The 27,262-nt window shown below is 41.5% G+C and overlaps 1 protein-coding gene across 2 annotated transcripts in view; it reads right to left on the reverse strand.

The window, feature by feature from the left end:
* The window catches only part of Sdk1 (sidekick cell adhesion molecule 1), a 788,311-nt gene that overhangs the window by 315,929 nt on the left and 445,120 nt on the right, over positions 1–27,262 (reverse strand). For both annotated transcript variants that reach the window (XM_048330089.1, XM_048330099.1), the window contains exon 5: positions 7,860–7,993. In XM_048330089.1, the coding sequence (XP_048186046.1) occupies positions 7,860–7,993 (134 nt within the window). The remainder of the gene's footprint in view (positions 1–7,859; positions 7,994–27,262) is intronic.

Genomic DNA, 27,262 nt, shown 5'->3' on the forward strand with positions numbered 1-27,262 from the left:
AGTCTAGCAAATCAGATAATCTGGATTTTGAAAAACCTCAAAAATTTTGAAGGATATGAAAGTGTCCAGGAGTTACTTAACTAGCAAGTGCAGAATACTGAACCCGTTCATAAAAGGAAAAAATAATACTGGGATGGTTTAAATATAACATCCCCCCCCAATAACTAAAACTTGAACACTTGGAACTAATAATAGGATCATCATTTGTACTTGACTACTGAGAACATATAGTTCTCCCAAGAAAGCTCCATTTACCACAAGCAACCAATTCCGCGGTCTCAGCTAAACCAATAACCTTTATTTTAAGACTTCAATGAACAAGATGTGTAATACATATGCTAGAGCTTATGGAATGAATACAAGGAAAATTCTGTTTCCATCCCTTTGATTTGTGCCCTTCAAAGTTTCTTTTCTTTCCTTATCAGCTATAAGGGGAGGGAAAAGAGTGAAGGTGTTCAAGGTGGCCAGAGCTAGGACTTGCATGAGCAAGTTATAGGTTCTTCATACAGTATGTGCACACATTATGAGCTTACAATGAAATTATCTTTAGTCCCCTTGTCAACTACAGTCAGGAAAAGGGCTGTTGGCTACATTTGAGAAATTACACCCTAGAGTCAAGGGTAAATATTATTAGGGCTACTTCAAGTTCCAGCCTGAAAACTGCCACAATTAGAGGACTCCTACGCTTAAATATTTGAGTATAATAATTTAAATTGGTACATTTAACAAGAGAGCAGGAGGCAAGATGGCTTGGAGGAATTATTAAAGCTGAGTTTTGTGGAGGAGTTTGTAAAAAAAAAATCTGATTAGGCAAATCACTGCTGGATGATAATCTATGCCCTTAAATAATCACAGCATAATTGGAAAGAGTAAATGAATACTTATGGTCCATTTATTGAGTCCCAATGGTCACTTTTGCTTGTTTGCTGAATCCCCTGGGGTGCTCACCTTGGTCCCTGGGTGGGGCTCACTTACTATGCTGAAGCCACAACATTGTGGTACTGACACCTGGGAGTCAAGAGTGTAATTGTGCCCATCTGTCCTGTAAATCACGTGGGACAGGTCCTGTCTTGCTTTATATCCTATGTGATGTTGAATGCATTATTGATGACAATAAAATAGCACTATGTTGCTATAAATGGTCCTTTATGTTATGATGCTCTATCATCAAACATTGTCTCTGGTCTTTGGTCCCACAACACTACTAAGCCAAATGTAGCACCTCCCCGGTGACCAACATGCATTGCCCTGAGTTCATGGGGGTGCCGGTCTCATAGCAGCATGAACATGGCCAACACACTAATGTCATCTAGACGGAATGCTTGCTGGGAGCTGTGTGGCCATCAAACAGAAGCCTTCCTGCTTTCAAACACAAAACTTGGCTCTTGGAAAGTTCCAGAGAACACAGACAACCTCTCATGGAAGGGACTGGCTGGCTGACACCTCAGTCCTACCCAGGTTTTGCCTTCTCTTGGACTGTGTTCATTTGGACTCCTTGCAATATAAGAGCACTCTGGCCTCCAGGGACTGTGCTGTCTCCTTTTACAAGGTACACATTGGCCCAAGCCCTCCACATGACTGGGTCACTGGACTTGGTGTTCAGAGCCTCTGTCTGATCCACTGGGAAATGAAGTTGACTGCTGACTCCAGGCTACTGGGTCTAGGGAAGAAAAATCTACAAGAACCTAAGGAGAACCAGTCCCCTGGCCCCTCTGTGCCCTTGGAGAAGCACTAAGCAATGCTCTTATCTATCAATTATCACGGAATCTGCAGACAGCTTCCAACAGTTTTCACTCCTCCATCACCTGAAATGACTTCGTAAAGCGATGTATCCTTTCCACATTTAAGCTTGACATCTAAAATTTATCATCATACAACTGAAGAACTGCAAATATCATTTGCAGTGTATTTTAGTATTATGATATATTTTAATAAAATAAAACGATTTCAGTACTCTTTTATATGTATTCAAAGGAATCTAAATATTTGATAGGGCTGGTCTAAAAATTTGATATACATCATCCCACAGTTAAAAAATACATGAACAAGCTCTAGTTCTCAATAGTAAGAACTGTAATGTCATTCTTTTGTTTTCCTTCTGGAACTTGAATTTCTATTCTCCTCCCACAGGGTTCCATCCTAATTCATTACACTCAAAGTATTTTTTTTTATTGATTTCTCCCATCATAGCCTCTGAAAATATATGTATATAAATTGAAATTTCACCCAGGGACCATATGGCTTGGAAGAAAAAAAATCTGTTCTTGCATTGAGTTATTGTTATAATTATCATTGATACTCAATCAAAAAGTTCATCACAAATTTTGATAGTTTATATAGTTACAAAACTGGAAATTCATCTCAATGAAATGGATGGTGAAGTTTAATCCTAATTCTAACCCTCTTTTTTTTTTTTTTTGTAGATCACTGAAATTTTGCTCAAAAAAAGCTCCAGAGGAGGATGGAAGGAATTTTGTTACAAAGGCTCTCTCCATTCTTTAAGTTCCTTCTGATTTATAAACCAAAAGTGACACCTAATTTACAATTAAGACAGATGAGCCTGTGTTCCAATAACAAATAATCCTGGGATCTCAGGGCTCAGTAAAGAAAGCTTTATTTCTTACTCCTTTAGTCCAGGTCTGCTGGGACATTCTTGCTGAGTGCCAATCTGGTTTCTGGGCTGCTCTAGCTCCTCAGTATGTGGCAACTTGGCCACTGATGATCACACAGGGAAGCCTGAAGGGGACAGACTGGCTCTTAGATGCCTGGGCTGACACACCACAGTTCACATGCATGCCCTCTAAAAGAAAAATCCGGAAATGCCTTCCTGACCTGAGATTCTCAGATCTCAGCCTCCTGAGTGTAAGGTCCACCCTGGGAGGGCTCCATGCAGATGTACATACCTGTCTAAAGTCTCTGCCCAGTACCTTAGTTACCTAGGTAACTGGCATACCTAGAGGCAGCCACCTCCCCTCACCTGGCCACACCTCCCTGTCCCTGCCCTAGATAAGGCAGGGCCAGGTGGGGGGGGGTCACCCCTTCTCTCTGGCTATGCATCATCTTGGTCACAGGCCAGCAGTTTGGGAATAAACCTTTCTCTCCCACCTGAATACCATGTGGCATTCTCCTTTATCAGCTACCTACTTTAACACAGGTATTGGACAGAGATTTTAGGCAGGTGGGGGCATCTGCATGGAGCCCTCCTGGGGATACAGGCATGAGCCATCAGCACCTGGCATAAAAGTAATTTTTAAAAAGTATCTTTAATAGGCAGTTGAAATAGAAAAAAACAGCAATTTTGAGTTCAACCTAATTTTGTAAGATTTACCCATGGTGAAGTGAGACTCACAGGGAGAAGTTGAAAATTCTCCTTTGCAAAGATGTTGAAGGATGCCCTGACATGTCTGCCTGCTTTCAGAAGTTTCCAACAGGCTACAGCTCCATCCTTGCCAGGAGAGAGGAGTCTATGGACTTGTGTATTTAGTGTCAATTAAATCATCTCTCATGGAGTGGATAAGTAGATACAAGAGAATTCCTGGGAAGAGACCACAGGTTTGAATTACTTGTGAAGCCACTGGTGTGGATGAAACAGGACAAGGACAGTACCAACCCTGGTGCTGTCAGCATGTTCCACATTAAGGAAACACAGTTCTTGGTGACCAAACTCAAGCATCTGGCCCTAAACTAAGCATCAGGAAGACCAAGTAAATCAGGATTTCAACTAAGAAAGCATGTATCATGCCATTCAAGAAGACATCAACTAAAGATAGAAGGCAACTTTTCACGATGAGCAAGGTACTTGAATCCCTTGACTTCCCACTTTCTCTTTTATGTTTGCAACATATGAATGTTCTCACATGAGGGGTCATGTGCCACGCTGGGCCTATGTCCCAATGGGGAATCCATAAGAGGGGTGTGGTTCTGCTCATCAGCAGCTCTAGAATTAGGTCCAGGGCTTGCCTGTGCTTCCTTAAGAGTCCTGCTTAGCAGGTTCAATGCATAGCTGAGTGATTAAACTCTCTATAGAACACACTTCCTTACAAACTTGACCACAGAACACACTTCTTGTTTAGGCTGCTGTGAATCCTGGCAGTAGAGCTGGAGGCGACCTACGGACCTGCAGCTGGATTCCCCCTTGCTCACCTATCCCCACACTGGTTTTGCATCAGACTATTTCACACCATTCATTGATTTAGTAATCAAGCCCACGTCACAGGTCATTTGGGCTCCTTCCCACCCCTCTTCATTCCTTCCATGGCAAAGGCAGAAGGCAAATAGGAGTACATTTCATCTGGGCACACAAAGCCATGTTTTACAGGGCAGTCCTCCAGGATGACGGTGCAAAGCCATTATTCTCTGGAATCTACTTGCAGCTACTAAGTACATATGAGGTCTGCAGTTAAATTAGCATTATAGAGGACAAAAGAATGTTAAGTGGTCTTCAGAATTAAAAGCAAGGTTTGTCAGCCTGCTTGGAGGATCAGTCGAAATGATAGCCTATCTGCAAATGTTGTTTGAAGAGGAGACATTAAAATGAAAGAGGTGAGAACCACAGGAAGCAGGGAGGCAGTCATTTCTTTTTTAATCTAAGCTTTATCCCTAGTAGAGAATCTCATTATACTGGACGTTTTGAATACTGGGTCAGAACTGATGATGAGTTTCAGGTATGTATGGTGGCATTTAAACAATGATTGATTAATCACTGTACAGAATTCTTCTCATCTCCTAACTATAGGCTTTATTAAAAAAAAGAAGAAATTCCCATTCCCATATTAATTCAGTTCACAGGATCTGATCCACAAAAGTTAACTTGATGCAAAAGCTTCTAAATGAGAGCTGGAAATAGGATGGCAGGTTTATAAAGCTTGCCTGGCTTTGACCTCAGAATGGCAATGTCTACTTTCAGGTGAGTTCAGCCTGCTCTTTTTCTGGTGTGCACTTGAGCCAGCTATAGAAAATCCATGCAGGATGCATCATGGTCCTACCTATGTTCTTACATCTCCTGGCTGTTTTCAGTGAACTTCATTCAAAGTAAGTGGGCCTCTGTGAGGCTCTGGCCTTTGTCGGGAGTGGAGATGGATAGAGAACTCAGATTCCTTGCCTTCCAGGTAGGGTACCCAGGCTGGCTGTGGTGTATTGCCTTCCTCCCCATTCATAAGGCAGCCACACCATCCATAAACCCATCCAAAGCAGCAGGATATGGTACAGAACTGGCTCCCACTTCTAATATTCCCACTTTTACATCTTTATTTTTGAGCCAGACCATCTTCATCCTTTACTTCCCATTAAGTTTCACTCACAGACAAAATATCCATCAGCTACTGGAAAAGTTTTAGAGACTTCTCTCCCCTTGTTGGAGTGATAGCACATTACTGTCTTAAGATGCCGAGGAAGGCTTACCCCAGTCCCATCCTTGCTGATGCCAGCTGCACTCACAGTGGAAGGAGAGATAGGACCAGTGACACTCCACTTCTAAATTAATGACAGTGTGACCTCAGCACCCTGCTCACAGTCATGACACAAAGATTTCCCTACTTGATTCTCTGGACACCAAGGGAAAATTTATCTTCTTTAAAGAGTAATTGGCTGTAATGTCTTTTGATTCTTCAGAAATGTTGGCTGGCAAGGGTATAAAAAACTTTCATCAATCTCATTTGGCGGTTTCACAAAAAGTCTACCTGAGAGAAAAATGATGTGTGAGGCTGCAGGCACACTGTGTCCTGCCACAGGTGAAGGGGTGTTGAGACTAAGTCCATACTGGGTATAGGGAAAAAGTGGGCCCAGGGACCACACTTGCCAGCTGACTGTCGCTCCCCATTTCCACACAGTTTCAGGGTTTCTGTAGATGTACTCCAGCTTCTGATCTTTAGAGATTTTCAAAACAGAACTTTCGTTGGGGAATTGCATAATTGGTCCCATTTAACATTTAGCTAAATCCAGGATGACACAGGAAGTTTCTCCTAAAAATTAAAATAAGGCCATTTCCTCAGCCTCCTTCTTTCTCACCTTGTGCCTACTCTTCATAAAAAGCAAAGAATACAGACAGGAATGAAATGCAAACTTTTTTCTACAACTTAAAGAGAGTTGTGTCATCAACATTATTACATTTCACTTTTTAATACCTACCTGGGGTTGATGAAATGAGGAAAATGTACAAGGGAACAGGATACAAGTCAGTTAATCATAATATCTAGAGTGGCTTCCAGTATATGTTTAGCTGTGTCAAACTAAAATTATGAAAAATAATGTGCTTATTCCAATTATCCAATGCCTCACTATTCATAAAGTACTCTGCAAATTCACTGTATGAGTTTTATTTTTTCTGCTGGAGGTCAGAGTAGCCCAAAGAGACTGCTATGTACCAACTATTTAGCAGCTTTGCAATGTCAGGGCTATGGGAACCAGAACTTCTGTGGAACTAATTTTCCCCCTCTTCTAACAGACCAAGGCCATTTCCTCGTTTCTGACCCAGAATTGTACCATCTTGACTGTTATTATCCTATTTATATCATAATCGAGTGCTAAATCAGATTTGCGAAACAGAATAAATGACTCTAGTTGTAAAACTTGGAAATCATTCCAAATAATCACAATCCCCTTGATAATACAATTTCTGTCCTTTGTGATCACTGTTGAAAACATCTTGATGAATCATATTCATTTCTCCTCTGACGGTCTTTAAATAGTCTTGCAAGATGCACTGAGTCCTGTGCCCTCCCCTCCTCACGCTTAGTTAGGTCCACGCCTAACACTGCCCCATGTCTGGTTCTTTGGAATTAGGATGGCAGGACCACAGCACAGCTGTGACCATCACTTGCTGGGAGGTGGTTGGGGTGTGTGGATGCACTCAGTTAATCCACACACCCAGCACCCAGCATTTGCTACAAACATTCTCCTTGTAAATTCTTCTGGGCTAAAGCAACTGGCCTGAAGGGCAGCATGAGGCAAAACTACTACCCCATTCCTGGTTTTTCCAGACAGCCCAGCGGGGAAAGCCATCCCTTCAAGGTGCTTTTCAAGAAGATGAAATCCATTGCTGCACAGACAAATCAATATAATTCACTCTAGCATGACGTGACCACATTGTGAAATTCTCCATCCACCATGACAACTTCCCAACTCTATTTTCTCAACAGCATTTCATATAAGAAGGTGTCATGCTGCCAACAATGGATGGCAAACCCTCTGACAGGCACCTTTGCACCTAGCATAGTTCAGGATTTTGGCTTTTCTGTTGTTTTTCTCTTCTCTAATTAACTCTCTTAAAGAATTTCAAAGTCCAAACATTTAATGATTCTGCAAACTAAAATAATTGTGTATAGAACTGCTTTATGGTATATACTCTTCATAGTCCAGGCTTTTAGCTAATTCAAGTAGCAAAAGTAAGTATGCTTAGATACTGCTAAGGTCAACACAACTGCATGTACATGCATATGTGTGTATATGAATATGTGAGTACATGTGTGTATGCATATCTGTGAGGTATATACCTGCCCACACAGAGCATATAATGGATGTTATTGTTGGAATGTAACCTATGCCTAACTTTATCTCAAATAAAATTCATGGAGCCAAACAATTTTTGCTGTTAAAAATACACATTAATAATATACAAAAGCAAAAACTTTTAAAAGCAAGTAAGATCTTGTACTCAAAAGTATCATTCACATTCACATGTTCTGCAAACCATTTACAAGGAAGCTTGGGCCCTGAAGGTCTTCAAACCATGGATGCTGGATCCATATTAAACCACAGCTAGGATATAAACCAAAGAGAGGAGACTTGTTGCAAGGTGCCTGTCCCCTACTCCAAAGACGATAGTTATTATTAAAACGAGAGTCTGGAATCACGGAACTTACTTGCTATATTCAAATGAACAAACGGGCTGGTCTTGTTCTCTCCATTCTTCTCGTTGACAGCCTGCACATAGTATGCCCCGGCATCACTGTCTGTGGTGGCAAGGATCACTAGCTGATTCTCCAGCGTGATGGCTCTGTTTCAGGGAAGCAGACACAATGTCAAAGCCACCCACTTGTATGACAGAATTAATTTATTAAGGCAACTACATAGCAATGTCTAGAGTTCTAAAATCATGTGAACGAACAATGAATACACACAGGCAGACTTCAGGCTGAGCGTTCTCTGTATATCAGCAACCTGTGGATAGAAGGGTATGAGCATTCCCAATGCCTCCACCCCTGAACCAATCCTGGACTGTGTGGAAGATGATTCTGAACATCTAGAGACTGCTAACACTTAGAGGTCCCTCTGAAAACTCAAATGAAGGCCCCTTAGAACTTTCAGAGAAGCTGCCTCTTCTTTCAGGCAAAGCTATGTGATTATGCAGTGACCCCAAACTTTCTAAGGAGACCAAAACCCTGGCCCAGAGCAAAGGCATCTGTTGTGATTCTGTCTACTTCAGGCAGCCTCCTCAGAGCCTCCATCCATGTCTTCACACTGGTGGGAAGAAGGAGGACACAGTGCTGACTCCTTCACCAATTCTCCCATCCTCAGCTGTGCTCAATCCACACCCTAGGAGTACAAACCAACCAGTTAACCATTTGGTCATGACCAAGTCTTCCTCCTGTGCCAGTTCCAGCAGGGAAAGAACCTAAGACTCATTCTAGCCACCCTTTCTGTGAGACATAGCTGTCTGCCAAGCTCACATCCTCCCACCTGGAGATGCTGCCACCATGCTCCTTATTTCCAAATAAGAAATCATTTAAAGACATGGTGAGCACCAGTTTAAGCCACCTTTCACTGACATGGGGCCCTACATGTCCTTTGCCCCTTTGTGGTTCTTTGGCTAATTAAGCAGGTGAGAGGGATGTAGAGCTTGTCAAAAGTAAAAATGCATCTTTGACTAAACCATTTTTCTGGCTGGTGAATTGGGCATGGAGAATGCCCAATTGTGCTTTCTGAACATCAAGGCAACATTTAGCTGGGGTTCCTGGTTCCCAAACCTGCAGGACAGATACCCAAAGGGTAACATGGGAATACCTCTGTCTCTGATCCTACATAGAGCCCTTCCAGTCAGCTGTGCGAACAGTGTGGTTGCTCATGTGACATTCAATGGAATAACAACCTATTCCTTCCTCTTACTTTTGGAGAGCTTTTTCAAAAACGCTTGGTTTTTATATATGGTGTAAAATTATCTTAAGGAGTGACTGCTCACTCAGAGTTCCCACAGGACATATTCCACTTTAGGTCTCTATGGCTAGCTTATTTCATGTTTCATTTAAGGAAATTTCCCTAGCAGGAAGTTTTCAATTTTCACTGCCATAAAATTATTTCAAAGAGTTTTACTATAATTATTTATGGTTTCTTTTATAAGTTCTTTTTATAGAACCATAGAAATGGTTCCATTTTATTTTAGCATATGTTACATTGGCACCTAAATATGAACATTTACTACACACAAAGCTACACATTTAATAGGATAACTAAAAAATGGCATATATAATCTTTTACTCTATCATCTGATTTGTGCCATAGTAATTTCAATAGTATTTCTCAAAATTAACCTTTTAAACCATTGATTCTCTAGATTACTTATTACATGGTTCCAATGGTACTGAAAATTAGAAAGTACATAAAAACAAAACATTAAATTTTAGATCTATGAGGATTTTTATCTTTGTTAGTTTTTAATTTATGTACATGTTTAAGTAAAAATTCATGAAGAAAATTTATATGTTGCTCAGATACCCCCCTAAATGCTACATATTTGGAGTATACTAGTTAAATGAAAATCAAATTATCTAAAAGCTATTATTTTTTCCTATCAAAATCTTTCTGGCTCCTTTTACTCTTTGATAGGTTAAAAAATACAAGATACTTTCTTTAGAAGTCTGCACCAAATTTTTTCTTACTATTTTTCCAATAAAGGGGCATTAATTTATTATCATAAGAGCAATGCAAAAGGAATACCAAAAACATGCTAAGTAATTATGGCACCATAAGAGGAATTATTTGGGTATATTGTAACTTAAGACCAGAGAATTCATTTAAAACTTACATTGACTCTAGAAGTAAATAATAATAATGTTCATTCAGAGATTTTCATTTAAGTTTATTAAGTACATATATGTGTGTTTTATATAAAATTATATCCTTAGCCTTTATCAAAATTTTACTTTAAAAATTAAAACCTTAAAATTTGAACTTCTAATTCCATGGGTCAATCATAAAACAGAGGAAAACCTTAGCCTACTGAACTGAACTGCAACTCAGGAAGCTGAATTTGTGGCCAGAGCCACCAAGCACTGGTGAGAGTGACAGGGTACTAACTATGAGCACAGGAAGTTTCCCAAGAGAGAAATCAATCTATTCCTCAACTGCTGAGATTCACAGACAAATAAAGTGCAGTAGTTTAGTAGATGATTCCTAGAAGAAAATTTCTAAGGGCTTCTGATTATTCTTCTCTTGATTCTAACACATCCAAGACTACAGAATATGTGAATCTCAAGCATCACAGTTTAGTTGCAAGCTCAAGGCAGACAACTTCAGAATTGATGACCTGGCCTTGGGTATATAATTACTAGAACTAACATAGCTTCCAAGTAGTCATGACTCTGTATGAGTCTCTGGATACCAGGTAAGTGCAACAGAGGGACATGCATAGTGAGGAGGGAAATACTGTTGCTGTCCATTGGTTCTCAGTGGAGAAAGAACATTAAAAGCAAGTGAGGGGGCCAAGGGGTAGCTCTGTGGTAGAGCTCTTGGTCAGCATATGTGAGGCCTTAGGTTCCAGGTCCCATCCCCAGCAAAACACACACACACACACACACACACACACACACACACACACGTGCACACACATATACACACTGTGTGAGGGAACAGACAGTGGAAATTGATAAGCTGTACTTACCAACAGAATAAATGAGTCCTCCTCAAGACAGATCACAGCAAGTCCTGGGTAAGAGATTTCAGTGTGTTGCTACTATATGCAGCAAATCTGGGTCCCAGGAGAAATATGCCAGTGAACTTAAGAGCTTTGGTTCCTCAATGAAGGACACACAAAACATCTTAAAGAGGGAGGATGATAGACATAGGGAAGCCCCCATCAGTTCCTTACCATAGTTACTGGTGCCTTGCAAAACTGGTGCCTTCAATGTGGTATATGCAGGGAACTTTGTCCATGCAGTGTTACTTTACTGTTATAGTGGCAAGAATAAGGAAAAGATACAATAATATTTATATGCATTTGCCTCTGTCCAATTCTGTATTATCACCTCTTAGTTGCAGATATAGGTAGAGGCAAGTTGTAGGGTAGAATTATAAAGTGAAGTGTTTTGGGCTTGAAAATATCCAAATAAGAGGTCTTACTTTATTCACCGCAGTCTTCAACTTTCAAGCACAAGCCTCATAAATAGTATGCAAATACTATCAAAGGCAGGAATAAAGAAAATATCCACGTATTCATAATCACAGATTTTTCTTTGAGTATTTCTTTATGAGCAGACCTAAGGAAGGAGAAAGTATTTTGGCCATTGAATAAATATTTGTAGAAAGCCATACAGAACACAGTCCAGAGAAGGCACAAATATGGTTTGAACCCAGGAGATTATTTCCTAGGAAGAACAGATCCAAAGGTGTGAAGAGATAAATGGCAGTAGTGTGAAGCTGTGCATGTGTGTGAAGCTTATCTGTACATTTTGTAGAGTTTTAGAGCAAGACACAAGCCAAATAGGCAGCCAACACACTACAAAGCATGCAGGTGTGACACACTATCTTCCTAGTGACAGCTGTTCCAAAAATGAACCCTGAAGGGATATCAAGCTGAGCAGACAGAGCAGTTCTCCAACCTGAAAGATGGCAATGGGTCAGGAGGGAGCGAATGCTTCTGTAGGTGGCATGGAAGGAAGAGCCATCTTCATTTCTACAGATCCACCTGACCATAAGTCTCACCGGGGCTCTGGACAAGGCTCTTCCAGGGTGTGAAGCGCACCCAATCTTCTGAACTTGGGCCTGGCCTAAGACATGCCCAGGAGCATGGGCACTGGCTAAGCATCTCACAGTGGTAGACCACTGGGAGAGTGGCAGGGTGGAATGTGACCTCCCCTTTCCCCCCTCTAGGTGCACATGGCTGGTTGTTAATTAAGGCAGAAAGGGACCTGAGCTCAGGTTTGTTCATCTTCTCTAAGCCCAGCTTCCGGAGATGCCTGGTTGTCAGCACAGAAGACAGCCTGCCTTATGTTAAAATCGAACATGGTTTACAGAGCAGACACTTTTCCTGCCAGAACAAGATGATTACAGTTGACAGGAAGTTATACTATAAACCAGTCTAGACAGAGTTATTACAATATGCTCTGTTAACAGAGGTCATCAAAGTGAGCACACTGTATGCCCTGGATGGAGCAATGGAAGAGAATTCAGATTTGTCCCTGATCTTGTACTCTCCAACTTGTCTATAAAGGAGGTACAACGATACTATCATTAAGTCAGGCAAGGATGTAGATGAAGCTGCTCTAAGCTACACCCTTGGCATTGGCCAGGCCTGACTGTGGTTCATCAGGGGTGGAGAATGTGAACAACAAATGACAAAGCTACAAGTGTTGTCAGCTGGCTGACTTGGGACTAACCTACTAAATGTTGTCCAGAATTTGAGCTAACAGACTTCTGTACAAACAAAGCCAGGCTTTGGATTATTATTGAATGACCGAAGGCTGTAAGGCCACCTGAAACACAGCCACCTACTCAGAAGCCAAGGCACAAAGACCTGATGCAGAGACCTGGTCCTGGCCTTCCTGGACTTGTGTTCCTGGGTCATATGCAGAGCTGGCCCTTCCTCTAGGAACAGCATATCCAGGAGGAGGATGGAGAAGAAAGGAGGAAACAACAGCCTCACTGTGGATATAATGGAGAAGGATTTATTTCATCAGGGTATTTGGCTCAGAACAAGTATATAGGTCCATTTGTACAGATCCAGGCTTTTTATTTTATTATAAATAGTTATTCTAGCACAGGGCATAAATAAATGGCCATGCCCAGTTTCTGCTGGGTCCTCTGTGAGAGGATGGCAGATGAAGGAGTATATACAACTAAAGTCTAGCATCAAAATTTCCAGCCAAGATTTTTTTCTGCTTAAAAAAAGGTTAAGAAGAAAAAAACAAGACTTAATAAAAAACGTGTGGAATACATGTCTTTAGGTCTGTTAGGTCCTTAAACAATGAGGCTTATCCAGAGTGTGAAATTCACTCATACTAGGAACTACTAAAAAGATGACAGATTTCCAAATAGGAGAAAGGCATCAAAGAGAACCTCTCCCGATGGGGACTGCTCTTGACACCCCCTCTCTTTGAAATACTCTGAGAGCTGTGGACAAAGTGGGAATGAGTTCATTTTTAAACACAGATAGAAGAAAAATGGTGAATAACGTAGTCCAAAATAAAATGACTATGGCCATGCCTAAATAAGACACTTTCCACCACGCTAACAGAACACACCAATGGCTCATGACTCCAATCCTAGCAACATGGGAGGCTGAGATTTGAAGATCACAGTTCAAAATCAGTCCAGCCAGGAAATTCTGTGAGACTCTTTTTTTTTTTTTTTTTGCCAGTCCTGGGCCTTGGACTCAGGGCCTGAGCACTGTCCCTGGCTTCTTTTTGCTCAAGGCTAGCACTCTGCCACCTGAGCCACAGCGCCCCTTCTGGCCGTTTTCCATATATGTGGTGCTGGGGAATCGAACCCAGAGCTTCATGTGTAGGAGGCAAGCACTCTTGCCACTAGGCCATATTCCCAGCACATCTGTGAGACTCTTATCTCTAATTAACCACACCAAAAAGCTGGAAGCAGAGCTGTGACTTAACTGGTAGAGCACTAGCCTTGAGTGCAAAAATGCCAAGGGACTGCTCCCAGGTTCTGAGTTCAAGACCCAGTACTGGTGCATGCATGCACGCACGCGCACACACACACACACACACACACCTACCACCAACTGGCTACCAACCCAGTAGATGGAAGAGCTCAGTGTAGGACCTCATGGTCATTCATACCTGTAGTTCTGGCAAGTGAACTCTTGGTACCCTAACATTGTGGGCCCAGGCAGGACAGCCAGAGGCTGGCAAGTCATACTTACAGCCAGTTTCTCTCTACATCTTCCTTTCTTCTGAACAAGGTATAAGAGAGTCTTTCTTCCTATACAGATAAAGGAGTTGGGGCCAAGAGAGCACTTGACTTGAGCTCCATGGGATTCTATCTGCATGGGATTATGGTCTCACAGTGGGATCAAGCATCAGGAGCAGCCACTGTGAAAGAGCCTGCTCTTCTCTAAAAGCAAATCATCGCAGAGGACTACTCAGAAAGGATGAGCAGAGAAAATTGCCTTTTTAATGCTCTCCACCTTTCACGTCTGTCTTGGCACTGGCTTCTCTTTGAAGGAGCATAATTATTGCCATGCATTCATTCTTTTGTTAAACTTCTTTTGATTACTAAGTGACAGAGCTGTGCCCAGGGAGATGGGAGCACCTGGATGGCCAAGGCTGACTCAGGTTTCAAGTGTGACAGGTGATCTGGCAATGGTGGGCCCTCACCGTGCGTCCTTGATGGGGAGGGTATCCCGAACCGCAGGAGCATGTGTCACATGCCACACACAGCTGTCAACAATGAAGATACAAACAAGTCTAGAAGCAAGTCCAATTTTCTTCTCACAGTTTTTCCTTTCTGAGAGCTGCTGTGATAGATGTACATGTGTGTATCTCAGTGCTCCCTGAGCCTTTTGCTGTACCATGCCATCTGCGAGGCCACTGTTCTCAAGGACAAGGACCCACCCTGGTGAAGGCACACAGGGCAACAGGGAATTATCTGCAAAGTGGAAACTAATTTAGAAACAAGGATGAGAGTTCTTCCCTAAGCTCAAACTTCAGGAAGGCTCTCTTCATTCTTGGTTAAATGTGAAGACAACTTCTCTTCAAGTAAGAATGGGAATGTCCCTTCTGCAGGCTGGGTTGAGACTAGAAGGCCCTGCATGCTTCATGCTGGGCTGTCCTTGAGATGACTCCCAGGATCTGCTTGCTAGTGTAGATGAACACTGACCAGAGCTGGAGACAGACCCTGAAATTCCTTCAGGGTTCTGTGGCTAAAACCCCCCTACTTCAGGCCTATCTTCTGGAAGTCTGACTCTCCAGCCATTCATGTGCCTCTACCTCCAGGGGGTCATTTCAGCTTCTCAGAAAGAACCCTTTTCAAGCTCCCTTTCAACCTCCCTCTCAGCACAACTCTTCTGAAATATCCAATTTCCAGTGATGAATAGGACTAGGCTTTCTGAACACCTGGCAGGTTGCTAGGTGCTTTGTCAGTATCTGGCCATCCTCACAGCAACCCTCAAGACTCAAATTCCCCCAAAGAAGCCAATGGCTGACACACAAGGTTTGGATGCAAAAACACCTGCAAGGAGCCCCTTTCGGGTCCTTCGTAGCCATAGGACATGGTGGCACTCTGAAAGCTGCTTGGCTGCTGGCATAACTCCAAGCTCTTTGTCTTCCAAATGGAAGTACTCACCTTAGTATAGGCATGTGAACTATCTGACACAATATGAAAAGTGATTTGCACAATATCCATCATGTCGCTATAGAGTTCATTTCCATGTTACACACAGGAAGCTGAGACTTAGCAGGAACCCCCCAAAAGTAAGGAATGAAGACACTTGACCCACTCACTTGGTGCCTACATGACCCAGGTGCATCTTCCCTCCAGGCCTCTATCCTCAGGAACAGTCACTGTGCAAACCTCTGTCTGGGTACCCAGCAGTTCAGCATCCTGGGGACTTCATCCCCTTTCTCAGGACTCACACCTGACTCCCTGGGCCTCGGCCAGTGCCTGCCATGTGACACTGATGGAGAAAAAACTGGCAATGGCATGTGGTGTGGAAACTGTGCCAGCAGGTTTAAGGAAGGCCTGGATACTGCCTGTGCCAGGAGGACACCTGCACCCCATTCACCAGCTCCAGCAGGGAGGCTGAACCCCTCTAGTTGTATGAGTTGGAAGTGAGGGACTCCCTTTCCTAACCGACAGGTCCCCCACTCAGGCCTTGTTTCTGCTGTTAAGTGATCTTCCCTACCAGGTAACACCATCAGCTCTGGTTTCAGTCACTGTAATGGCAGCAGTTTCCTTTAATGGAAGGCACATTCTTCCTCAAGAGCTACGGATTTGGAGTTTCCCAGGAAACACTTTATAAAAGCCTTTGTTTTGAACATTTAGGAAGTATCTAAAATGAGAAAATAAACAGGCGACTTTGGCTTTGCTATGTGAGTTGTAATACTCTCCAAATATAGATATAGCTAATTTAAAGAGGGCCTGCTTGAGAAAGTCCAGATATACTGAGCACATTAGGTGCTGACAACACACTGAAAAAAGCAGGCAGCAAGCATATCTGGAAGAGGACTCTCAGTGCTGAACACCTCTAGAAAATGGACACAGAGATAAAAGGATGTAGCTGCTTTCCCCAGGTCACCATTTCGTACCATGGCTGATGGTGCTGCAGTTCACTGCCATGACAAACGTGACACAGAGACCTAATCTGTAAGTACCTCCATTTTGTCTTCCTGGAGAGCTGAGCCATGCTGTTCCTTATGTTGTGATGCATTTGTTCTAAGTCCCTGGCCACATTTCTCAACCTGTGGTTTGAGTGCCTCACAAGCAGCAGTTAACAAGCCACACTGAACCAAAATGGCTAAAATGAATCAAGCATAAATTGTGAACAGAATAAAAAGAAGCCATACATGCCTGTCCATTCACTTGTTCATCTAACAAAGAAGCATGAGCGTGCTTCCAGGGTCATCTACCAGCCAGCAGAGAGGAGAGTATCAGGCAGGTTACTATGGTCCAGTGAGGACCAGTGGCTAAAGGTGCTGCGTCTGATCCTCGGTACCCATCTGTGGTGTTTAGATGCCATTTCCTGCAAACAAGAGCTGACTCCTTTGGAGAAATGATTAGTTATGAGTCTGGGAAGGCAAAGGCACCAGGTGATCCTGGAAGAGCTCATAGGGGCCACACACTGAGGAAGCCACAACTAGATTGCTTGGGGATCAACCAAAAAAAGGTTACCCTTGCTCCAAAAGGAGAGACTCTGAGCACCAATGTGAAGGTATACAAGTCAGAAGGGAAGAAAGAAAACTTCTCCATCTGCAGACAACTAATGTAACATAGAAAGCATCAAGAAGTCAGCAAAACAGTGATGGTCACACTCACAGCAAGAGTTTGGGGATGCAACAAAATACTTCTATTTCTTTTGTTTTAAAGTAGCTTATGTATCACAAATTTATTTTTAATGTCAAATAATTTGTATTTTATGATGTACATGATGTTTTGATATGTGTATACATCATGAGGTGGCTAAACCAAACTAATTAACATCCACATGACCTCACTTACTTACCTTGTATGAGAATGCTTGAAATCTGCTGTCTTAGTAATTTCAAGCACAATGATGTGTCACAGAAATCTTGAGCTTTTCTTCCTGACTGAATTTTATGTCCTTTGACCACCATCTCCCAATCCTACCACTCCCATTTCAATTTCTACATAACTGCAACACACATGAAAACCACCACTAAAACATATAAAAATACCGAGGGAAATTTGGAGTTCTAGTGAAAAAAAATACCAACTTCATGGACTAAAACACTCAATAAAGCAAAAATTATACGTTCTCTCCAAGCAGGTCTAAAGGTTTAAGTAATTCCTATTAAAAAACAACAACACCTCAGCAACATTTTTTTGTTATATAGAGAAGAATGTCCTAGAACTCAATATGGAAAGTTAAAGGAATCAGAATAGCTAAAATTATTTTGGAGAAAATAGTAGTATTTTGGAAAAAAAGTAGAAGAACTGTTTTAACAAATGTTCAAATATATTATGTAGTTGTAGTAATTACGATGGTGTGGTCTTGGCAGACAGAAAGATATATATATATATATTTTTTTTTCAATGGATAAACTAGAGGACCCAGAAACCACTCAGTAAAGGCAAATAATTTTTTGGGGGTTGGCCATTCAGGGCCTAGGTGCTATCATTGAAATTTTTTGCTGAAAGCTAGTTAGTGCTCTACCACTTTGACTCACAGTTCCACTTCTGGTTTGTAGGTGGTTAATAGGAGATAAGAGTCTCATGGACTTTCCTGTCTGGGCTTTCTTTGAACTGTAATCCTTAGAGCTCAGCATCCTGAGTAGCTAGAATTACAGGCATGAGCCACCAGCACCCAGCACAAGTAATTTTTAATAAAAGTTCAAAAACAAGTCATTGGGAAAAGGAATGTTCAACAGAAGCACTTAAGAAATTGTACATCCACAGGGAAAGACAATTAACCTCAGCCTAGCAGCCATGTACCTCACAAAAAGAAATTCACAATGGATCATAGATTTATGTCAAAAGTCAAACTGTAAAATTTTAGAAGAAAACTTGAGAGAATTTCCATAGGACCTGGGGCTTGATATGAAGTTCTTAGACATGATACCAAAAGCATGATTCATAAATAAAAACTAAATCAGCAGATTAGATTTCATTTCTTATTTTCTTATGAAAGACCCATAGGAAGAAGAAAAGGCAAATATAGACTGGAAGAAAGTACTGGCAAAATACAAATCTGCTAATTGACATCTATTTAGAATATAAAGAACTCTCAAAAGTTAATGCAGAAACATTCCAGTTGGAAAATGTAAAAAGGACAAAAAGAAGGATTTTACCAAATATGCAAATGAGATCATGAAAAGATGCTCAGGACCTGTAGTCACTAAAACCATGAGGGAATCTTACTACACAGCTACTAAAGCAACTAAAAAAGAGCAATGCAGTTGGGCACTGGTGGTTCACAACTATAATCCTAGTTACAAAGGAGGCTACAACTAACCAGCAAAAAGCTGAACTGGAGATGTGGCTTAAATTGTAGTAAACCAGATGAGCCAGCAAGTTAAGCAAGTTCAAGTCCTATTATGAGAAAAAAATACATGTATACCAATATGCATCCTACCTGTATGCATGTACTGTAAATTCAGAGAAACCACAGATCTTCACAGGCTGCTGGTGTGAATGGGAATGCATAGCCACTATGGAAAACAGCTTACCAGCTTCTTAAGAAGTTAAACATGGGAATATGGCCTAGTGGCAAGAGTGCTTGCCTAGTACATGAAGCCTTAGGTTCGATTCCTCAGCACCATATATATAGAAAAGGCCAGAAGTGGCGCTGTGGCTCAAGTTGGCAGAGTGCTAGCCTTGAGCAAAAAGAAGCCAGGAACAGTGCTCAGTGCTCAGGCTCTGAGTTCAAGCCCCGGGAGTGGCAAAAAAAAAAAAAAAAAGCTAAACATATCCTTATCATTTGACCCAGCAACACCCAGTTCTCCTGGGAATTTATTCCAGAGAGATAAAAATGTGTAAATATACAAACACCCACACAAAAACGTTCATAGCAGCTTCATATGTAATAATCAAAATCCAGGAAAGAACACACAAAAAAAGACAAAGACAAGCTATCACAGGCACTCTGGAGAATATCACATAGCAGAGCCAAGAAACAGATAAAGATGTACACAATACACACACACACACACACACACACACACACACACACACGCGGCTTGAATGGGTGACTGAAAAATCAAGCCACACTCAAAGGTCACATACATAGTGCTCTCAAAATACATAGTGCTGACAAAATTATAGATTGGAACAGCCTGGTGGTTGCCAGGCTGAGTGACCAGAATTGGCCTTGTGGCTTCATTGTTGATTATACACATCCATACATGCTGGAAAGTGACCTAGAGCTGCACACACTACCCCAGGTCAATCTAGATCTGGTAGTGGACAATAGTCATGTGCAACACTACCACTGGGGCGCGGGCACTTGGGACCCTTCTGGACAGTTTTTGCAACTTCCTATGATGTTTAGTAATTATTTTGAAATAAAAAGCCAAAAGAGAAAAAGCATAGAAAAGAAACACACTGGCAGCAAAAAGGAAAAGAAGGAAGACTCCCAACTACGAGGTCAGAGCAACTTAAGAGATGGAAGTCAACAAGCTGTCTTTCCCTCTTAGAAGATACCAGCTGTCCGTAGAGAGCTCTGCTTAGAGCTTTCAAGAAATGACAAGTGTTGCAGCTGGAGGAGAGTGCATGGAAATGGGGTAGACGCCATTAAGATCTGGAGGGAGGGGGACTCATTTTTTGTGAGACAGGGCCTCCAGGCAAGGGCAGAAAGAACCAGAGGACAGGAAGCATGAGCTGGGAATTCTTGCCACTGGGCCAATGCCAGCCCCTGCACCCGGATTTATTATTATTATTTTTTTAATGTAGGTCATGGGGTTTGATATCAAGACTTGGGCCCTAATCTCTGGGCTTCCTTTGTGCTCAAGGATAGTGCTGTACCATTTTGAGCCACAGTTCCACTTTGTGTTTTGGGATGGTTAATTATAAATAAGAGCCACATGGATTTTTCTCCCAGCGTTAGCTTTTTGAACCATGATTCTCAGTAGCTAGGATTACAGGTGTGAGCCACCAGTGCCCAGAAATAGGGATCCTCTTCCACGAGAAAGACCCACATGCAATGGCTCCACCCCCTCACCCCCAATTTCCTGCTTGGTGAAACCTACTGATCAATGCATGGAAGTCAGTTTGAAAATTAAAAACAAAGATTATGCAATTCATTAGACTCTAAGGGTCAAGGAACAGGAATTTATGGTTTAAATTATAGCCTTGTAGTGACACTGAAAGAGAATTTATATGTGCTATATTCCAAAGAAAAGTAGAGATACATTACAAAAGTTCTCATGTAAAGTTACCACAAAAAAGTGAGCATGTTATGTTGATAAAATACTACTTCCAGCTATTTAATATGAGTTAGACAACAGTGTCTCATAAACCAGTAATGTCTCTGATTTTATCATCTGCATCTATGTCCTCCTTCACTCAATTGCTTTCAGCTGTGTTTTAGCCTGCAGTATAAAAATAAGAAGGCTTTGTGAAAAACTACTTTTTGATGTACAAAAATCTGAGTTTGGGATAGTTTGGTTAGGATGAGTGGGATGGAGGGGTTATTATGAAAAGAAACTTAGAGGAAACATGTCAACAGAAGTCATGAGCTTTATATGACAAGTCTGTTAAGCCACGAAAAACTTGAGCTTTTGCTCTTCTGTAGGTCTGTATAAGGAGCTGCAAATAAAGAAGAGTCTTCTGAGGCATGGACAAGCCGCGTGATCCAGATGTGAAATTTTGAGCACTTCTGTGCTTTATGAATCATTTGGTTTGTGATGACAGGGAAAAAGTGATTCACTTAAAAAAAGAAATAAAGGATAGCAACTAATTGGAGCCAAGAACACAGAAAGAAAATTTATTAATGAATAACAGGAACAAAGTGTGTGTGTGTGTGTGTGTGTGTGTGTGTGTGTGTGTGTGTGTGTTTACACAGATTCTAAGTTGACTAAGAACTATAGAACAGGGATTTTTTAAAAAGTAAGAAAAGAGAATTTCTACATTCCCTTATAAAATTGGTGCACAAGGCTACAATGTTCCAAACTCATGCTAGGATATAGGGTAGAAAAATATAAGATAGAATGGCAGGCTGGTCAGCAGAAGAGCTGGGCAAGGGAAGCCACATCTATGCCCCAGCTATCATCTACTTATCAAGTCATATCCACTTGAGGTAATAACAAGACCCAGGCAGTAATGGAACTAGCTCTACAAATCTGGGAAGAGCATGTTGTTCTGTCCTATCAACAACAGAAACTAGAACTTGACCTAGAAGGGGAAGAAAGAAAAATGTAGAACAAATTTTAAAAAGCTATAAGCTAAATATTTATGGTATAGTAATTTAAAGTCAGTAAATTTAAGACTACATAGCAAAGGCATATATTTCCAAATGCAGCATTTTGAAGTGCTTGCAAGCCCAGACAGGGTGGAGAGAAGTTATAGGTCTGTGTATGTCAATTTTGGAATAAATGGTGTCTAACATAGTCATTTGCTGTTAGCATGGAGAAGCCAGAAGGGTCTCAAGAGAATAATTGAAAAATGGAAAGGCTTGCCACACGCCGTGCTAAAATGGGAGAATGATTGGATCATAAAGATATTATTTCTTTCCAGATTCCAATGTAAGATTTAACCAAAGTCTAAAGTGCATCCCAGTTGAACTTTCTGAATATGGAAAATAAATACCATGGAGCTTATAAAAAATATTGAACAAAATAATAAAAGCTCCAAAAATTGGTGTAAAAAGAAAAAAGAAATACGAAGGACTTATCCTGTCAGTGACCAATGACTCAAAGCCCATATATTTATAAATAATGATTCAATAATAAATAATTGAAGTGGAAGGCAAGAAAATCTTCCTTATGGGATAATTCTAAATTAATACTCATGTGGAAAGTGGAAAATGACTACTGCAACTCCACAGAACTGTTGCTGTGGACAGAATCTACTAATGAGTGATGACACGAGCAGAAAAACCGTCAAGGATATTCTAAGGACAGATAATTTGCATAGCTCAAAGTATCTATCCAACTTATATGCATAATTTTGCACTAGTTTTTTTTTTTTTAACATATATCCACAATTGTGTTGGCAACCCTTTTGCTAGTAGGTGGAGCTGGAGCCACAAACTCAACAGTTAAGATGGTAACACCATGAAACAAGGAAAGGCAAAAAAAAAAAAAAAAAAAGGGGTGGGGGCTTTTGGAGAAAAATCAAGAAAGCTAAAGTCTCTAGGCAATACTTCTTAGTTTTCATAGATGTACAATGGACATGGAAGATGATAACATTGGGGAATTGGGTGAAGGGAATACCAGAACTCACTTGCAATTGTCTTTGTAAGCCTAAAATTTTATCAGCATAAAAAGATTTAGAGTTCAGTACCATGGTTTGGGTCAGTAATCCTGGCTACTTAGGAGGTGGAGATCAGGAAGACTGCCTGTCAAGGCCAGTCTATGCAAAAAGCTAACTAGACCTCACTTCAACAAACAAGCTGGGTATGGCAGTTCATTCCTGTAATCCCAGTGATGCATGAGGTGTCAGTAGGAGGATCACAGTGCAAGGCCAGCCCTTCCCATCTTGAAAAGTAACTGAAGCAAAAGGGATGGGGTGGACATGGCTCAAGTACTGGAGCACCTGCCTAGCAAGCATGAGGTTCTGATTTCAAGCCCTAGTACTGTTTTAAAAAGTTTTAAAATAATATTGAACAAAATCAGCAATAAAAAGCAGACATCTGTATGAAGTAGAGAACTTCCAGAGACCACAGTCGATAAAAATGGTTAATATGTAATAAATGGGAGTTTTAAGTCAAGAGAAGGACACAGAACTCAAAACACATCAAAGAAATATTAGCTAGCTATTAAAAGATTAGATCCTGTCTCAAACTATGTGGCAATATAAAATTTCAGTTCAATCTTTTAATGGCAAAGAAATTATGAAATAAAGACTTTAATATCCCATGGCATAGAAAATTGCACCATGAATCAGAGCTTTAGATGTAGGGGCAAGTTTTTTTTTTTTTTTTTTTTTTTTTTGTAATAGATACTGTTGAAAAGCAAAATACAGAAAACCATGTAGAATGGAATCCAAGGTTTTGGGAGGCTAAGGCAGGAGGACTGCTTGGAGTTGGAGACCAATCATGGCAAGACAGACACCAGTCTCAGAAAAACAACAAAAAAGAAAAGAAATGTATTAAGTTATTAATATATATGAAAAAAAGAGAGAAAGAAGGTGCTGAGGATGTGACTCAAATGGTAAAGCACCTACCTAGCAAGGCCTTGAATTCAGTCCCAAGTGTTACCAAAAAGAGACACAAAGGAAAAAGGAAATACGAAGGAAAGGTCAAATTAAAAAAAAAGTTGTATATTACACATTATGACTATTTTAAACATAACATGTGAATATATGCTAAAGAAATAAAATTTTAAAAATTGAGCATAACACAAAATTTAGGTAAATACATTTCCAATTACTAAATGTAGAAACAAAACAAAATACCAAAGGAAGCTAATACATATTACTTCAACTTATTTTTTTGTTTTGTTTTTTGCCAGTCCTGGGGCTTGGACTGAGCCTGAGCACTGTCCCTGGCTTCTTTTTTGCACAAGGCTAGCACTCTACCACTTGAACCACAGCGCCACTTCCGGCTTTTTCTATATATGTGGTGCTAAGGAATTGAACCCAGAGCTTCACATATAGGAGGCAAGCACTTTACCACTAAGCCATATTCCCAGCCCACTTCAACTTATTTTTAAAACACAAAAATAAAACAGGTAAACTAAAAGATAAAATGGAAAAATGTATAAAGCAAGCAGAAGCAAAATTCAGTTCAAAATGAAATGAATAGTAGCCATTAAAAAATTTCAACATTGTCAATAATCAACAGAAAGTAAACAAAAGCAATGAAGGCTATTTCTCTGTGTGTGGGTGTGTGCACATGTGTGCATGAGTGTGTGCATGTGTTGGCACCAGGACTTGAACTCAGGACCTTGCTCATGACAAGCATTTTGCTAAGTGGAGATGGAATCTTATGAACTTTTCTGTCTGGGCTAGCTTCCAATCTTGATTCACCAAATCTCAGCCTTCTGAGTAGCTAGGATTACAGGTGTGCCCAGCAATGAAAGCTATCTCTGTGAAAACCACAAAGATGCACAAAGCAAGTCAGGTGCCAGGCAATTCTTCGACAGTGATGGCCTGCAGGGCACAAGAAGAGGGTTCACCTGCACACTAAGTTAAAGTGGGGCTGACAAGCAGGTTCCTGGTTTGGGGTAGTTGGAGAGGAGAAGGGGAGGAGAGAGGGGAAAGGAGGGAGGAAGAGGAGGAAGATGATGAGAGAGAGAGAGAGACAGACAGACAGAGACAGAGAGGGACACACAAAGAGTCAGAGACTGAGAGACAGAGATAGAGCTGGAGATGAAGGAAGCCAGCACCAGGCTGGGCAGAAAATTTGGAGATGTGGCACCGTGTGAGTTCTTTGGACAGAAAATGCGAATGGACTCCACAGGTACAGCCAGGCCCTCTTCATGCTCTCACCTTTCTTACAGTCAGGGACACCTGTCCAACTCCAGCCACATTTCTTCTGATACTGCTGTCCCACACGGTATACCAAGTCTACATGCCAACATTGCTTGGTGAGACAGACTCTCCAGTGCCTGCACCTAACCATCTCCTGCCTCTTCCTCACCAACACACGACACACAGCAGGAATAAGCAAATCAGAGAGGCAAAGAAGAGAAAGCTGGCACCTAACACAGTGCTCCAGAATGGCTGGGGGAGCTCCAAGCATACTTCGGTGTTGAAGGCAGAGGTTATGAGTTCTATTTCCTTTCGCTCATGACGTCTGTGTGTGCATCTGCCCATGAATCATGACCTTCCCAGAAACACATTTTATGAGAGCTGAAGTTGAGATTTATTGTCCTCGCTGATATTATTCTCAGCATAATCCGTCAATTTCACAGATTTTACTACTGGACTTCAGGATGAATACAGATGGGTATGCACCATCCTTGCAACCTCACCCTATGCCTATTCAGTCCAGAGAGGACGCCAACCACGTTCCAGACAGACGCTTGGGGAAGGGCACTTTTGAAGTGAGGTCTCAGTCCTCAATCACATACCGATGGGCTATAACTTACCAGTGTCACTCTTCAATTTAATGTGATTTAGCTGTTTGTGATGACTGAGGGAGAGATGGTGGTGGTAAAGCAGATGGTGAGGAGACAGCAAGATTCGATGGTGCTGCTAGTCCTCTGTGCTTTGCTCCTTAAAATAGGGGCCTTCTTCTCAGGTCTCTCTTCTTGCTCTTCCTTCTATGAGTGATCTCCTAAGATAACCAGCAAGGCAGCAGTTGGGTCCTGCCATGTGTGATTCAGGACAGAGACCTGAATCCTCCCCAAGCCTCCCACTGACCCTGTCACCCATCACGGGGAAGGAAACCAAGAACTCACAGGTTGCTTCCTGCAGTGGGAGGTCAGCCCCTGCACAGCTTCCAGAGGGAGAGGGGAGGTTGGGACAGAGTTTGTGCTGAACAGTGTGACAGTAATGACAACAAGAGCAGTTATTGCCATTGATCTTTTCTTAAAGGCCAACGTTAGTGGCCCAGACCTCATGGAGGGCCTTGTGCTCACATGCACATGACTTCAGGGCTAGGGACTGGAGAGGCCAATGACCCTTGAAAGGCAGAGCATCAATACACCACAACTATTGCTTGGCCTTTTCTGTCTTCATTTTAAAACTCATTCTAAAAAATTAACAACAACAAAAACAAACAAATACACAGCAGCTAAAGTCAGTGTGAAATACCAAGTTCAGGATGGTGTCTATGCCCTGTGCCCTGGGGAGGTACAGGGGCCACACCCTCCCTAGCCATGAGTTACACCTTTCAAGCTGCAAGCAAGACATGTAGTAACCATGACATTCTGATTATATTCTTTTTTTTTTTTTGCACATCTTAAGTATCTTTATAATACATTATTCCAGGAGATTAAAAAAGTCACAAAATAAAAAATATACTCAGGGAGCACAGTAGAAATTTTTTTACAAAGACCATGTTCATTAAATTGAAAGAGCTTGGTCCTGTGCTGAGTCTGAGGATCCCATTCTCATAGTGAGGGAGATAGCTACTGATCTTGTGGTGGTGGGGTCAGTGCCCTCAGGACATGAGGCCTTCAGAAGAAGAGGGCTGATGAGGAGGATGCCAAGCAAGTTTAGGCAAACCCTGTGTTGCTTTTCAAGGGTGACTGAAATTGAGTGGAAATCTGGCTTCTCTTCATTAGAAATCCTACAGTATTCTGAAGGCTGACACCCCATTTGTACTTTAAACCTAGCTCCCATCATTTTGGAAAGTGGCGGAGGAGAGAAAGGTTAAAAAAAGAGTTCATAGCTTGCCCAAACTGCTTGATGGCTGACCATAACTACAGGATAGACACAAGAAGGATGCAAAAGGTGGAAAGGGCAGGTGCTCAAGGGTCTCCTTAAAAATCTGTGTTAAGAGGGAACCTGAAGGGCAAGTAAGGCACAAGGAAGGCCCTGAGGAGCATGAAAGGCCATCAGTGTGCCACAACACACAACCATGGACATGTCAACTGCTGGGCAGGCTTTTCTTTGTAGAGCATAGAGATCTCCAAATACAGTGCTTGTTGACCCACGGGAAATACCTACATGCAACTGATTATGCGATTAATCATCATTATGGCTTTTCAAGGAGGAATACAACAAGATTTAAAGCTGAACAGATGAATTATTTATACAGTCTTTGAATACTGGAAGGTGGCTTTAAATTTAGAAATGTGTTGTCTTTTATAGAAAC

The sequence above is a fragment of the Perognathus longimembris genome, chromosome 1, assembly GCF_023159225.1.
Source record: "Perognathus longimembris pacificus isolate PPM17 chromosome 1, ASM2315922v1, whole genome shotgun sequence".
NCBI classification, from domain to species: Eukaryota; Metazoa; Chordata; class Mammalia; order Rodentia; family Heteromyidae; genus Perognathus; species Perognathus longimembris.